Genomic DNA, 17,137 nt, shown 5'->3' with positions numbered 1-17,137 from the left:
ACAGGTATACCATGCTTTATTCAAATTTCTTCGCAAGTGATGAGAGCTGGAGTGTGGAAGGCAGCGAGGACGTCGGTGTTCCTTCGTGTAAATCAGCTTCACGTCACTGAGGATCTCATCGAGTTTGATCGTGAAAGAAGACCGCTGCGTTGACCCAGTATTGATAAGAAGCACTGGGTGCTGTGTGGTCGAGGAGCAGTGATGCCACAGGACTGCTATGTGATGGAGCATCAGTGATGATACAGGTCAGGAATGCTGAGGGGACCATGGTGAGGTTGAAAACATAAGGTGTGTTTCAAATAAGCCAGCAATAAGGAATCATGATACATGTGTTTTATACTGCCATATAATCCATCCATTTTCTGTACCGCTTATCCTTACTGGGTCGCGGGGAGCATGGGGCACAAGGTAGGGGATACCCTGGACAGGGTGCCAATCCATTGCAGGGCACAATCACACACACATTCACACACCCATTCATACACTACGAACACTTTTTTGGACATACCCAAAAAGTATACAATGCATATCTTGGGACTGGGGAGGAAACCGGAGTACCCAGAGGAAACCCCCGAAGCATGGGGAGAACGTGCAAATTCCTCACACACAGGGCCGCAACGGGAATCGAACCCTCAACCCTGGAGGTGTGAGGCAAACACACACACACACACATATATATATATATATATATATATATATATATATATATATATATATATATATATATATATACAGTATATATATAATTTTAAAGAATCATACTGCAGTTATATTGCATACTGCATGTCAGGAGTGCTGCAAGGTGAATCATGTATCAATAATGGTACAGGTTGGGAGTGATGAAAACCAATGATGTTACAAGTGGAGGGTCAGTGTTGTTGGCTTGCCGCTGGCAGGTGAAGCAGCAGTGATGGCAGGCGGCTAATAGGTGGAGGATTAGTAATGGCTGCATGCTTCTTCCAAAATTCCTCTACCTTTTTCAGTCCATTCCTTTGTTTTCACCCAAATCTTTCTTCAAGAATATAGACCAATTAATCTCCTCTTTTGTATGGGCAGGAAAAACTCCCAGGGTTTCCAAATTTTCACTTCAGAGGAGTCGACTAAGTGGTGGCCTCTCATTGCCCAATGATTGTATTATTATTGGGTGACTAATATTCAGAAACTGGTGCTCTGGGTGCAGGCCCCCTCTCTTCCATGGTGCCACTATTTCAACTTCCCTCCCTGCTGTGCTGTTCTCCTCCCTTCCTATACCCATTTCACACTACACAGATAATCCAATAGTATGTACCTCTCTAAAAATAAATTTAAAATAAATCGAAAATTTAAATCGATCTCAGCCTCAACCATGGCACCTATATGTAATAGCCACCTCTTTCCCCCCTCCTTTATAGATTCCACATTCTCTTTTTGTGAAAAGAAGGGTCTGAAATGCTTTGAGGATCTTTTCATTAATAATGTGTTTGCAAGCTTTTCTGAATTGTTCTCGTCATTCAGCCTGACTCCGTCTCACCTATTCCATTTCTTTCAAATTAGGCATTGTGTCTCCTCCCTATTCGCTGGGTTTCCCTCCTTACCTACAAAGTCTGCTTGGGAAAAGGTGTTCAAGCTGAATCCTCATAAGGGTGGTATTATTTCACAGATATATGCAACGATCTGGTCACAGGACGATTCTTACAATATCAAAACCATTAGTGCTTGGGAAGAAGGAATTGGGCCTGGAGCTTGAGGATGATTATTGGGGCAGAGCGTTAGATAATATATGTACATTTATGTACACCACATCATGTGCTAGACTTAGTTTCATACAATTTAAAGTGGTCCATAGAGCTCACCTCTCTAGGAGTAAACTATCTAAAATATATCCCAATGTTCCTGACATGTGAAAAATGCAAACTTTCGCCCTGTAACCTCAGTCATATGTTTGCACTCTGTCCCAAACTGCAGAACTTTTGGAACTCTTTCTTTGAAACTATGTCCGACATTCTTAAAATCAAATTAGATGTCTGTCCTTTAATTGCCATCTTTGGTGTTCCATCTCAGCGTCAGCCTCTGAGTGATAAACAAACTAGTGTTGTAGCTTTTGCTTCGTTACTTGCTGTGCAGAATACTGCTGTCTTGGACCTCTCCACAACTCCCCTCTATTTCAGTCTGGCTTAGAGATGTTATGTTCTTTTTAAAATTTGAAAATCAAGGAAAACATCAGAGGGGTGAATCATTTTGGGGAAAATTGCAACAATTTATTACCTATTTCAATGATGTACGCACCCTGGAGGTGGATTGAGGGAAGGTATATGGTAAATACTAATCATCTTACTTTTTTTGTTTTGTGTTTTTTTTGTTTTGTTTTGTTTGTTGTTGTTTTTTTGTTTCCCCCTTTCTTTTGGTTTTGGCTGTGATTATTTTGTTGGGGCTGTTGGATTGGGGTGTTATAATATGTAAAATGCGATTTTTCCTATAAAAAATTATATGGCAAAAAATAAATTAATTAAAAAGTAATGGCTGGTTGCTGGTCAGTGATGGCTGGCTGCTTGTAGGTGGAGGAGCAGTGATGGCTGGATGCTGTTAGGTAGAGGAGCAGTGATGGCTGGCTGCTTGTAGGTGGAGGAGCAGTGATGGCTGGATGCTGTTAGGTAGAGGAGCAGTGATGGCTGGCTGCTTGTAGGTGGAGGAGCAGTGATGGCTGGATGCTGTTAGGTAGAGGAGCAGTGATGGCTGGCTGCTTGTAGGTGGAGGAGCAGTGATGGCTGGATGCTGTTAGGTAGAGGAGCAGTGATGGCTGGCTGCTTGTAGGTGGAGGAGCAGTGATGGCTGGATGCTGTTAGGTAGAGGAGCAGTGATGGCTGGCTGCTTGTAGGTGGAGGAGCAGTGATGGCTGGATGCTGTTAGGTAGAGGAGCAGTGATGGCTGGCTGTTTGTAGGTGGAGGAGCAGTGACGGCTGGGTGCTGGTACAGTAGGTGGAGAGGTGATGTTGGATGGGTGCACTTGTTGGAGCAGTGGCACCTTTGGAGCTGTTTGCTGGATGTTGAAGTTTTGCTGTTGGTCCTTTTCATCTTTTTGGATTTGCTCTTGCTTCCAAGATGACCATCTTTTAAGTGTTGTTTTTTTTTCTGTCATGTTTTTTTTTTTTTTTTTTCTTCAATTCTCAACTTCAGCTGAATGAATCTTTTAACGATTCTTTCTTGTACTCCACATCATGATGGAAGCCTACTGGAAAGTGAATGAGTTCTTTCTCCAAGACAGCCACTGCGTCTTGGTCCAAAATAGTTCCTCTATTTGTTTAAGGAAATCATAGGCTTCTTGTGAGGGACAACAAAGATCACCTGAAACACCTCAAACTCTTTTCACCAAGATGCTGTTTTCTCCAATAGTATGTTCCTGCAATACTGGAGGCTGCATTTTCAGAACCGTAGTCCTAGGACCGCATTTCAAGGAAAAAAGTGCAACCAAAGCAGCATTTCCACCAAATACTAACTACTTATAGTTTTAAAGGTTTACTACACCCAAATACTACTTGGTTGCTAATTTGTGTGACTAATTAGCATAATTAACTCATCAAGTAAAATAAAGAAGGAATCATATGCTATGGTCTTTTCAGTCACTAGATCTCAACCACATATTTTAAAGTACAGAGGCAAGACACAAGGATGGCTCTGGGGGCAGATTCAAGATTGTGTACATTTTATAAAATGATAAATAATAATTGAACACACACACACACACACACACACACACAAATCCCATTTGTTCATCAGCTGACACATGGACAGAACTTCTGTCGTCACTGAATCCTGAGAGAGAGAAAGATGGATTGAGAGAAAGAAGTGCAATAAGGAACATTTACTTGAACATGTTCAACTTTGTAATGATAAATTTCATATTTAAAAGAGCTTAGTGACCACAGACAAATTCTGCAGCACAGCCAGGCCATACATGATGGCCTATCAAAAGAAAATGGTAAATTTAAATACACACGGGTCTGTACAAAAGCAGCATACAGTATAGTATACAGTAGGGTTTGAAAATGCAGGAGCAGGAACATGCACAAATACATTATATTGTTAGGCATACCTCTGGAAATAGAACACCACAGATTTACTGCACTTCATCCATGAAGTTCAGTTGCATTGGTGTTCTATGCAGTACTGACTTCAGATAAGTAAAAAGGGTGCCTTGTTGTTCTTCACTGTCGAGGTAGACAGGTACCCTGGAAGAGGACTTCTGAGGAAACCACTTTGAAGCCTTTGCATTGAATACACCCTATGGATAAATTATTTTGCCACAATTATCACAGTTATTTTGTGGTAATCTGATTTTTAACTGTTTTGTGTGGTAGCAGTCAAAGAACAACTGACATTAAAGCTAGAATATGCAGAAAACGAACGAGACTAAGCTACATTTTGAAAGCAAACAACCGAAAATATCCCACCCCCTATCTTTATGACTTCTTTCAAAGCCAAACCTCCAAAACAAATGAACGTGCACTGCCTGAGTACTGCTGGTGGAAGATTCCCGTGAAGATCAATGATTGCATGGGCAGAGTGTGTGCCGGTAGACAGGTATGTATTCAGAGAAGCAGGTAGGCAAACAGTCACAAGCAGGGTTTTTATTGGCCTGTGACTGCAATAGATAACGGAATTTTTTCTTTTCGTTATCAGAGCACTTGATTTATTGAGTGCTGTTGGACTACACAAATGCAACAAAAATTCTTCTTGAATACATTGAATATTGTAGCTTTAAATTTCAGTTACATTAAATATATACATAAAGTCCACATAGCTGATGATATTTCTAACAAAAGCCCTGGTTGAATCTTTACTGAGAGTTAGTGATGAAAAATGTGAATAATGTCAAAGTACCGGCAAATGCTGTTCAGCTGAGTGTAACTGCACAATGAAGTCCACCACACTCTTTTCCTCTGCAATGACAGTCTGCATATGGACTGGAACTTCCTCAGTGATGACACTCTGTCTTGACACTCTGAATACTGGCTGAAGGGTTCCCTGTAGCAAGCTTCTGGCCTCATCAGTCCAGAAGGCAAACCTCTGGCCATGCCTTTCAAACATTAACAACAAGATTCATCTAAACTAAGTATTGCATAGGAAAAGGATAAAGTATTGGTGCACAATTGCCATAAATAAATAATCAAAAAAGACACTGCCATCCAGAGTCTTACATCTATTGTAACTGATGGTCTACTGATAACATTATGTTAACGTAGTCAACATATTGTTTAGGGCTGTTTTTAATCTCCTGTCGTACTATTATCTACATTGAGCTAAGTCTGTGTGCTTGAAATCACTCCATATAGACTATGCAGTCCATGACCGAATCTAATGTGGTATTTTAACAGTCAATTATTATGCAGGTCTTTCTGTTATTTCTGACTATTAAAAATGTCAAATATCTCATTCAACATTACAAAAACAATGTCAAAATGAAGAGACATGCTGATATATTGTGGGTAAACAGACAGTCAGCACAGTTTGAATATTAAGATTATTTTAACTTAATTAAAATGGTAAAACAATCAGTATTAAACTAGCTTTCAAAATGAAGACAGTAGCATTTAATGTAGCTGACAGACACATTATATTTACATTTTACATTTATTCACTTAGCAGACGCTTTTATCCAAAGCGATTTACAAATGAGAAAGATACAAGCAAAGCGATATCAAGCAGAGAACAATACAAGTAGTGCTACCATACAAGATCTATTAATTGAATTCCAGAAGAAGCAAAGTGCAGAGTAGAGGTGTAAGTGCATATTTTTATTTATTTATTTATTTATTTATTTTATTATGAGTTGCTTAGGTGTTCATTGAAGAGATGGGTCTTTAGTTGTTTTTTGAAGATGGTGAGAGATTCTGCGGTCCGGATTGAGATTGGAAGTGCATTCCACCACTGCGGAACAGTTAGTGTGAAGGTTCTGGAAAAGGACCTTGCGCCACGCTGAGTTGGAACTGCTAAATGTCGGTTGCTAATCGATCGCAGATTGCGAGAGGGAACGTAAGCCTTCAGGAGAGAGTTGAGGTAGGAGGGTGCTGTTCCAGACAAGGTCTTGTAGGTGAGCATCAAGGCCTTGAACTTGATGCGGGCAGCTACAGGAAGCCAGTGGAGGGAGATGAAGAGGGGTGTGACATGGGTTCTCTTGGACTGGTTGAAGACGAGGCGTGCTGCAGCACTCTGAATCATCTCAAGGGGTTTGATGGAGCTGGCTGGGAGGCCTGAAAGCAGTGAGTTGCAGTAGTCCAGTTTAGAGATAACAAGAGACAGGACTAGAATCTGTGTAGCCTGTTTGGTGATGTAGGGTTGGATTTTCTTGATGTTGTAAAGGTTGAACCTACAGGACCTTGCAGTTGCTGAGATATGGTCTGCAAAGGTCAAGCCGTCATCAAGAATCACCCCAAGGTTCCTGGCCGTCCTGGTTGGCATGAGTGTGAGTGAGCCGAGCTGTACAGTGAGGTTGTGGTTGATTGAGGGACAGGCTGGGATCACGAGAAGCTCAGATTTTGCCAGGTTAAGTTTAAGATGGTTTTCCTTCATCCAGACCGAGATGTCCGAAAGGCAAGCAGAGATGCGTGCAGAGACGGATGGATTGTCAGGCTGGAAGGACAAATGGAGCTGGGTGTCATCAGCATAGCAATGATATGAGAAGCCATGAGACTCAATCACCTTAGAGATGTAGTGTAGATAGAAAAGAGGAGTGGACCCAGAACTGACCCCTGTGGAACGGCAGTTGTGAGTTGCTGAGTTTCAGAAATACCTCCCCTCCATGATACCTTGAAGGATCTGTCAGAGAGATAGGATTCCACCCAGCGCAGAACCGTTCCAGTGATGCCCAGGCTGGAGAGAGTTGACAGGAGGATCTGATGGTTCACAGTGTCAAAAGCAGCAGAGAGGTCGAGTAGGATGAGGATGATCTAGAGGTTGATCTTGCTAGTCATAAGGCTTCAGTGACGGAAAGCAGAGCATTCTCTGTGGAGTGGTTGCTCTTGAAGCCAGACTGCTTGGTGTCCAGGAGGTTGTTCTGTGTGAGAAAATTTGAGAGTTGATTAAAAACGGCTTATATCATTATATCAACATGCTTTTATCATATTTTAAGTTTAATGTGCTAGCTAGAATTTATTATCATACTCATTAAGTCCACACATACTTGGGGCTTGCCAGTCTCATTACAGTTTCATTAAACAAATATACTAACAGTACGTTTTACAGCATTAGAAGCTAATATATGGTGGTTTCTAAGTTCATTTAAGACTATAATTAGCAACTCTGTCACTTTGGCTGCGTTAACTTTGCTGTCCATTTCAACGCATCACGATTGTTTTTAATGTTAAACAAATAAGAATTGATTCACATTTGGTTTTCACACTCCGATTGTTGTCCATCTTCTATGTTGCCAGAAAACACATGCGGTCATTGGTCCTCTAATTCGGCAGGTGGCGTTGTCGCTAAAAACCTAGGTTCCTAGAAAATGCAGCCTCCGTTATTGCAGGATCAACCTCAATCCAGACCACAGAATCTCTCACCATCTTCAAAAAACAGCTAAAGACCCACCTCTTCCATGAACACCTAACCAACCCATAAAAAAAGAAAAAAATTACTCTGGCACTTACACCTCTACTCTGCACACTTCTTCTGGAACTCAATGGATCTTGTATGGTAGCACTACTTGTGTTGTTTTCCGCTTGATATATCGCTTTGCTTGTATTTTCTCATTTGTAAGTCGCTTTGGATAAAAGCATCTGCTAAATGAATAAATGTAAATGTAAGCACATGTAGCCCTATGGATGCTTCCCTCTGTATTATATGAATATTTATTGGCCTGTACTGTGTTCCATTGGTAGAATTGCCACTGTAATGATATGCCACTACTTGCTTCCACTGTGTTGTGTTTCTAGCCAACATAAACACACAAGCATGTGTTGCTACTCATGTGTGACCTGATAAAATGACATATTTGCCTGTGAGCATGTGCAACTCAACACTTGGAGTGATTGTCATTTCATCCAAGGACACAGTATTAGGGAACACTTTATACATAGTTAAAAGACAACTGAGAACATGAGGCAACAGCCCGAAGAGTCTCTGCAACGACACAGCACCCTCACCATGAGTCTCAGCTCCCTGGGTCTTTCACTGTACCTTATTTTTAATAAACACAACTTTAAAAATACCCATGGCGAAATAAAGAAAGTGCAAATACACTTAAGTATGATTACCTCACATTGTTTTTGGTGTTGTAAGTTTATGTTATATTTAAATCTATATATTTTGAGCCAACCATTTTCCCCCTCTCGCATCAGTGGGGAAACCATACATCGTACTCCTTTCTCTGAGCAATCTCTAGCATCCCCATGCAGCACAGCAAACCAAGGTGGAGACACTATACAAGGACAACATTGAGGAAAGGACACAGACAAAATGCTTGACATGCTTCTAATTTATTTATAAATCCATTGCTGTAAATGAGTGCATAGCAAGAGTCAAAATACATCAAATATATGTGTATGCTGGATACATGTGTATTTGAATATATTATTTATTAATGTATATTTTCATAAGTGCAGGGGTACATAAGAATTGTAAACATTAAAATTTATTTAATTTATACAATACAATACAACACTCTTATAATGCTGCTAGTCCACTGACCCATTGTGCAGAGAGTTGATAATCATTGATAGTCACCTGTCGGTCTCGTGTCCTATCTGAAAGTCATAAAGATGACATTAATGATTGCCCTTGACTAACGTACAATTTTAATTTTATATATATATATATATATATATATATATATATATATATATATATATATATATATATATATATATATATATATATATATATATAAATTAACTTTAAACAACAGCAACATGGTCTTTAACCATGGTATGTTAACAGTGCAGATAAGGATAATTGACCACACTAATCCTCATAGTAGTGGATTTAAAAAAAAACAAACAAAAAAAAAAACATCCCTGCTGTAACTATATATATATATATATATATATATATATATATATATATATATATATATATATATATATATATATATATATATGTATGTATATATATATATATGTATGTATGTATGTATAGTTACAGCAGGGATGTTTTGTTTTTTTTAAATCCACTAATATGAGGGTTAGGGTTAATATGTAATATACATATTACATACACATGTCAGTGTGTTATATAAAGAATTTAAATCAGTGCATGTATTGGCTACTAATTACTTCAAAATCCGCATTTCTGTCTGTCTAACGCTATAGATTCAAATAGACCACCAAGAACATCCGGGAACTATCTGAAGTCTACATGAGTCACGTGACGATCCAGCGTTTGGAACGTCCGTTGACGTAGCTCTGGCTGTGTCTGAAACCGCTCACTGGTTCACTCATTCCCTATATGGCGAAGAAGGACGCTGGTTATGCCTCACAGAGAGCACTCTGTCGCGGACATTATGGATTATATCGTCAAACAGTAAAGTCCATTTTCTCACTGTTCACTGTATTAGTTGATAAAGAGAACAAAAACAAGTGATTGTCATGTTTATTTACTATTAGGCTTATTTATTATATTTAAATAAAAACACTACTGTCTGTCACATTATTTTATTTGTTTATTTATTTATTAAAGAAGAAGGGGGAAAGCGCCAGCATCTCTCTCTCTCAAGGGCTCTGTGTGAAAGTATCCCCCAAAACGGGATTGACTTCCAGTCGTGTTCAAGATATTTCAAAATAAAAGCCTCCACGTTGTCCGCTGCAGGTGTTCAGTTTTCCATGACTAGTGGTGTAAATTAAGACAAAGCATCTCATCAACTGCGAAGTTGCTAGATCTAGCTATATAGCATACGCTTTGTCATGCTAAAACAGGCATGTATTTTCTGAAATGTAGCTGGTTAAGTATTTTTGATTAACATTTTAAAAGCACTGCACATTTGAATTCAAGCATTATTATAAGCATTGTTATAATTGTATTATCTGAAAATGAGTTGTTATTATTATCCACATAAGTTTTGTTGAGTTACTCTACCTTCTAAGAGCAACATTATTTTTTTTTATGTTGTTTATAGAGGCACTGAGAGCAACCAACAAATCGCAGCACACTACATTCGCCAATTATAACTGCAATTGAAATTGTGTGCTCTGGCCAGAAAAGACTCAAATATAACTTCGGTCTTCACTCCATGTAAAATACGGCGGTAGGTCCAGGGCTCTTGTTAAGTCAACAACAACAACAACAACAATAATAATAATAATAATAATAATAATAATAATAATAATAAGCCAAATACATGCCAGGTTTGGTGGTTCGAATGAATGAATGAATGAATGAATGAATGAATGAGGTTGTTCTGGATGTTCATTTGGATGCCCGTTCCATCACATGATTCACGCGCTTACTCTTCTGTCCAAAATAACAGCCACCTAGATGACAGCTAACTACAGATGACTATGTCCAGCAAGAAAAGATCCTCCAGGTAAACATTAAAACTTTCTATAATTAAGTATTGAGCATTGTAATAAGCATAGCCAAAACCAAATATTACCAAGACATTAGCTTAATCGTTAAAATAAATAAAATAATTATAACTGCGCGTTGAATGTACCAAGTATCTGACCCTAGCTAGCTACCTGTAGGTAGCTGAATTTTGTGAAAGGCAATAGTTGCTAGCCATTTGCTAACAAGTATACAACGTTACAGTTTTATTGCCAATTCAGCTGTGATAAATACCCAAAAAGGACATAAACAAACGATTAGATAAGGCAGAGATATACCATGCAACTTCACCTGAGTAAATATAGGTTGTGGTTTGAAATTCAGATTTTTTTTGGCTGTAAATCCGTAATTCGCTACGGTAAACATTATGGTATGTTATTCTTTATCATTGGTGAATTCAGGTGAGGCGATTCCTCCGAGCCGACATCCCCGGTTTTTAAAATTTTTATTATTGCTTTATATATATGTGTGTGTCCCATTTAGATGGGTCATGTAAGGATCAATTAGACCTGTTCAGTTCAGTTTTTTTTAACCCTTGTTTGACAGACAAAAATGGCTTAGTGAAAACTTTCACAGATTGATTTGACTCTCTGATAGCTTCATACATCCCAATTAAACAAATGAGACAAAAATATTATACTTGGTCATTTATTTATTGAGGAAAATGATGACAGTGACAAAAGTATGTGAACCTGTAGGATTATCCGTTTAATTTGAAGGTGAAATTACAGTCGGGTGTTTTCAGTCAATGGGATGATAATCAGGTGTGAGTGAGCGCCCTGTTTTATTTATAGAACAGGGATCTATCAAAGTCTGATCTTCACAACACATGCTTGTGGAAGTTTATCATGGCGTAAACAAATGAGATTTTTGAGGACCTCAGAAAAAGAGTTCTTGAAGCTCATGAGGCTGGAAAAGGTTACAAAACCACATCTAAAGTGTTTGGACTCCACCAGTGCACAGTCAGACATATATCAGGAAATTTAAGACTGTTGTTACCCTTCCCAGGAGTGGTCGACCAACAAAGATCACTCCAAGAGCAGGACGTGTAACAGTCCGCAAGGTCACTAAGCAGCCAGGGTAACTTCTAAGTAACTAAAGGCCTCTCTCACATTGGCTAATGTTAATGTTCATGAGTCCACCATCAGGAGATCACTGAACAACAATGGTGTACATGGCAGGGTTGCAAGGAGAAAGCCACTTCTCTCCAAAAGAACATTGTTGCATGTCTGCTGTTTGCTAAAGATCACATGGAAAAGCCAGAATGCTATTGGAACAATATTTTGGGAATAGATGAGACCAAAATATAATTTTTGGTTTAACTAAGAAGGGTTATGTTTGAAGAAAGGAAAACACAGAATACCAGCATAAGAACCCTATCCCATCTGTGACATATGCTGGTGGTAGTATCATGGTTTGAGCCTGTTTTGCTGCATCTGGGCCAGGACAGCTTGCCATCATTGATGGAACAATAAATACTGAATTATACTAGGGAATTCTAAAGGAAAATGTCAGGATATCTGTCCATGAACTGAATCTCAAGAGAGAGTGGGTCATGCAGCAAGAACGAAAATAAGCACTCGTCATTCTCCAAAAGAACAGTTAAAGAAGAATAAAGTTAATGTTTTGGAATGGCCAAGTCAAAGTCCTGAACTTAATCCAATAGAAATGTTGTGGAAGGACCTGAAGCAAGTAGTTTATGTGAGGAAGGCCACCAACATCCCAGAGTTGAAGCTGTTCTGAACTGAAGAATGTGCTAAAATTCCTCCAGGCCGATGTGCATTACTGATCAACAGTTCAACTGATCAAAAGTTGACATCACATACTTTTGCTACTCACAGATGTGTAATATTGGATCATTTTCCTCAATAAGAAAATTACCAAGTATAATATTTTTGTCTCATTTGTTTAACTGGGTTCTCTTTATCTACTTTTAGGACTTGTGTGAAAATTTTATTATGTTTTAGGTCATATTTATGCAGGTATATAGAAATTTCTAAAGAGTTCACAAACTTTCAAGCCCCACTCTATATGGGCCATACTTGGCTCAGATGTGTGTCTGGATGTGTGAATTTTTTCCCAGTTCAGTTTTTAAAAAAAAAAAAAATCTCTAAAGATATGTTTGACCTGAGTGCAACCTCATAAAACATTATCGGCCTAAGGAGACTTATTTCATTCACACTCACACATTATACTATCAGGGAGAAATATTAATTCATACAAAACTGGAAATGTGAAAACTTTCACAGATTAGTTTAATAATTCTTTTGGTTGGTTTCACACATATTGGCATTTTGAAATATTTATGTACTAAACCATAAAAGGAAATAAAGCCTTATAATTCTTGTTTCACAGTTCAGTGTTTGTCTTTTAAAATTTGTTTGAATTCATTGAGTTCATAGCTTACCAGAAAAATCTGGGGGAAAAACTGGATTTGTGAAAACTTTCACAGATTGATTTGGTAAATGTTTTACTCACTGTAGCACATATTGTATAATCGGATTGTCAAACAAGAAGGGTTCAAGACTTCATTTTATGGCTTAGACAATGAACAATTTATGGCTCAGAAGATAAATATTTCAAAATGCCAATATGTGTGAAAACAAACAAAATCTGAGTTTTTACACATCCAGTTTTGTCTGAAACTAGTGTTTTCACTCGTATTATAGTGTTGAATAATACTGACCTGTTAAGGCCTGTAACACTGATTTCTCTGATAAGCTGTCGACTCAAGAGCTCAAACTGTGATTAAATAATAGATTATTTGAGTGTAGTATTACCCATCTAGTGGGTCAATTATAAGAATTATAAGGCTTTATTTCCTTATTATGGCTTAGAACATAAAGATTTCACAATGCCAACATATATGAGTAAAATCAAACTGGGCAAGTATTCACAACTCCAGTTTTAACTGGAAATAATGTTTATCTATCATAATAGGCAAAGTGTTCCATGAATATGTCCTCCCAGGTGCAATTACACAGGTTTTTTTTGGAAGATGTAAACTAAAACAAGGGTTAAGATATAAAATATGTACTGTGAAACAATTCACAAATCATGACGGTCTATTTGATCCTTGAATGACCCATCTAAATGGTTTTATAAAATTTTTTATTTTTTTATTATTATTTTTTTTTTAAATAAGCTTTTTTATCTAATGCCATGGACCATTATCCACTGACACAGCCTGTATGTCATTGTTACACAATGCCATGGGAATAGATAAACCAAACATGTTTATGATAGTTTTCACAAGTCAGTCTCTTACTAAAACAGGAGAATCTGCATGAACTCAGATGGTATGTTTATTGGAAATAGCCGTTAAACATGAAGACCATGTATTTTTCACCTTCCTAACTCACTGACTTCAAAAAGGTTTGACGGACAAAAATTTTGCTGTGGAAAAATTAACTAACTGGGGAAAAAAATAATCAAACTAGTCAAGATGATAGTGATTTCAGTCTTCCACTTGTTTAACTTTTTTTGAGTTACACGGATTATAAAATAAATAGTTGCAATTAAAAAAAAAAAAAAAAACACGGATGTCGGACCAGGGGAACCACATCACCTGAATTCACAAATCATGAAGAATAACATGCGATAATGTTTACACGTCTACAGTAGTGCATTCTGGATTTACGGCCAAAAGAAGTGTGAATTTCAAACCACAAACTATCTTTACTACAGTTGCAAACCTCTACATCTATTCTGCTCATTCTGCCATTAATCTGACTCACTCTTTCATTTTGTTTTCTCCTGTGACAGTGAGCAAGAGTTCACTCTCTGCAGTGCACTTCTAGAGGCTACACAACAGGCAGAGTCTCAAGCTGCAGAGCTAAAGGAGAAACAGCATATCCTAAACTCGGTTCAGGTTTCAGCAGTTTACCTTTTAAAATACCTTTTACTTGTTTGTTTGTTTGTTTTTGGTTTGTTTTCGTTTTTTTTTTTGCGTTATTAAAACGTGTCACATTAGTGCTTACTTAAAATTTCACACACAAGAAATTAAATCAGATTTCTTCAGTGTTCAGTTCTGTTAACTTAATTCAGCCAAAGTAAAGACGTCATTTAAGGAAATTTGAGTACTGATGACGCATTTCTTTAAGTCCTTTAATTTGTTAATTGTTAAAAAGTGTGATTCTGAACGTCTACCATTAAAAAAATATTGGAAGCCACTCTGTTCGTCGGGAAATTCAAATCTGCAAAAATGTGATGGAAAATGTTTGCCCTCTTCCCTAGATCTCAAAACAATCCTGTCTCAGAGGACTAAAGACACTCTCTTAGGCTTCGTAGTCCTGTGAAAAAATATTTGCCCCATCCTGATTTCTTCTTTTTTTGTGTATATGTCCTACTATATAGTTTTAGCTCTTCAAACTAAATACAGCATAAAACAAAGGCAACCAGAGTAAACATACAATATAGTTAAAATATATATATGTATATATCACCCATGTGAAAAAAATTCAGATGAGTCTTAATGTTCTTCTGGGTTAGCAGTGGTTTTTGCCTTGCCACTCTTCCATGGATGCCATTTTTGCCCAGTGTCTTTCTGACAGTGGAGTTATGAACAGTGACCTTTATTGATGCAAGAGTGGCCTGTAGGTCCTTTGATGTTGTCCTTGGGTCTTTTGTGACTTCCTGGATGAGTAATTGCTGTGCTCGTTTTTCACAACTTGCAGGGTACACTATCAAAGATGGTAAAGAGCTATGACACTGTTTCCAATAACATTAAACTGAAGGAGCAACAAATCAGTGGCATCAGTAATGAGACTGAACAGGTACAAAAGCAACTTGAGAGACAGCAGACAGAGATACAGGTGATCCAGATGGAAAACATGAAACTCAGCTACATCATAGAAGACCAATTAGAGAGCTCACATTTCTTGTTGGCTTGGTACAACACTTACCATAATAAAATGGAGAGCTACAAAATGTCAGTCTCTGCAATGGAGAGCCAAGCAGCTATTCATAAGGAGTTGATGGAAAAAAGGGAAGAGGTGAAGAGACTCAGGGAGCACAGAAAGGAACTGAAGGTGGACTTACAGAATCCAGATGCTATACGACAGGTTCAGGTACAGTATAAAAAAACATAGTTTTCATTCGTCATTGACGAATAAGGAAGGGTGAATAAAAAATCAAACATATATCTTGCAATTGTTGAGACATTTGGAATACTGTGTACTAAGGTTGTGTAGTGATTTTCAAAGCTCAAAGCACCGATGACGTAGTGAGTTTCGGTCACACATCACTTAAGGTGGGTGTATGAGAGTGTCAGATGGGGGCACCAGCTAAAGAATTTCACCTTAACAGTATGAGAACAATCCAAAAGGACTGCTTCAATAAATGAGAACTAATGTGAATTGAAGGAAGGTTGCCAGCTGACTTATCTGAAGGATTTGTGAGATTCTTAATAACTAGTAGAGGCTCTGAACATTAAAAAGAAACAGTTGTAATAAAATGAATTTTATTGACACTAGGCATGCAAGAGTAAATATCACAACTACTAAAAGATACTAATAAATGAATATGCACTCCTCATGAATAATAAACTATTGACTAAACAAAAGATGCTAAATTAGCACATGAAAAACATGAGGTGAACGCAGATGGATAAATGCAGTGCTATTGACTTGTCCCCAGATACAGTTAGGTCCGCATATATTTGAACAGTGATGCTATTTTCATCATATTGGCTCTGTATGCCACCACAATGGATTTGAAATGAAATAACTGAGATGCAATTGCACCGCAGACTTTCAGCTTTAAATCAAAGGGTTGAACAAAAATATCATATGAAACGTTTAGGAACTGCAACCATTTTTATACACAGTTCCCTTATTTCAGGGGCTCAAATGTAATACTTCGGCTCATGAGCGTTCCAAGCCTCCATACTTTTTTCTTCCCATCATTCTGGTACAGGCTGATCTTAGTTTCATCTGTCCAAAGAATACTTTTCCAGAACTGGGCTGTTTTTTTTTATATAATTTTTTGGCAAAGTCTAATCTGGCCTTTCTATTCTTGAGGCTTATGGTTTGCATCTTGTGGTGAACCCTCTGTTTGCTCTCTTGAAGTCTTTTCTTTATGCTGGACTTTTATAATGATATGCCTACCTCCTGGAGAGTGTTCTACACTTGGCTGGATGTTGTGAAGGGATTTTTCTTTACCATGGAAAGGATCCTACGATCATCCACCACTGTTGTCTTCCATAGACGTCTAGGCCCTTTTGTGTTGTAGAGCTCACCAGTGCATTCTTTTTTCTCAGAATGTACCAAACTGTTGATTTGGCCACTCCTAATGTTCCTGCTATCTCTCTGATGGATTTTAAAATTTATTTACAGCCTAAGGATGCCCTGTTTCACTTGCATTGAGAGCTCCTTTGACAGCATGCTGTAGGTTCACAGCAACAGCTTCCAAATGAGAATGCCACACCTGGTATCAACTCCAGACCTTATACCTGCTTAATTGATGAATATAAATAAATAAATAAATAATGAAGGAATAGCCCACACCTGTCCATGAAACAGCTTTTGAGTCAAATGTCCCATTACTTTTGGTCCCTTGAAAAAGAGGGGGCTTCATATTAAAGAGCTGTAATTCCTAAACCCTTCATCCAATGTGGATGTGAATACAT

The 17,137-nt window shown here is 38.0% G+C and overlaps 1 protein-coding gene across 3 annotated transcripts in view; it reads left to right on the top strand.

Annotated features, from left to right (window-relative positions):
- Nucleotides 1–9,311: 9,311 nt before the first annotated feature.
- LOC108272962 (coiled-coil domain-containing protein 122) overlaps nt 9,312–17,137 on the top strand; it is a 12,731-nt gene continuing 4,905 nt past the window's right edge. The window contains exons 1-5 of one of the 3 annotated variants that reach the window (XM_017481859.3): nt 9,312–9,489; nt 10,082–10,210; nt 10,433–10,489; nt 14,275–14,374; nt 15,186–15,578. In XM_017481859.3, the coding sequence (XP_017337348.2) occupies nt 10,458–10,489; nt 14,275–14,374; nt 15,186–15,578 (525 nt within the window). In that variant the 5' untranslated portion in view covers nt 9,312–9,489; nt 10,082–10,210; nt 10,433–10,457. Of the gene's footprint in view, nt 9,490–10,081; nt 10,211–10,432; nt 10,490–14,274; nt 14,381–15,185; nt 15,579–17,137 lie in introns of all 3 variants that reach the window. The other 2 variants (XM_047158976.2, XM_047158977.2) reach the window with 2 other exon arrangements.

The sequence above is a fragment of the Ictalurus punctatus genome, chromosome 12, assembly GCF_001660625.3.
Source record: "Ictalurus punctatus breed USDA103 chromosome 12, Coco_2.0, whole genome shotgun sequence".
In the NCBI taxonomy this organism is placed as follows: domain Eukaryota; kingdom Metazoa; phylum Chordata; class Actinopteri; order Siluriformes; family Ictaluridae; genus Ictalurus; species Ictalurus punctatus.
This window is presented reverse-complemented; position numbering and strand designations above follow the sequence as displayed.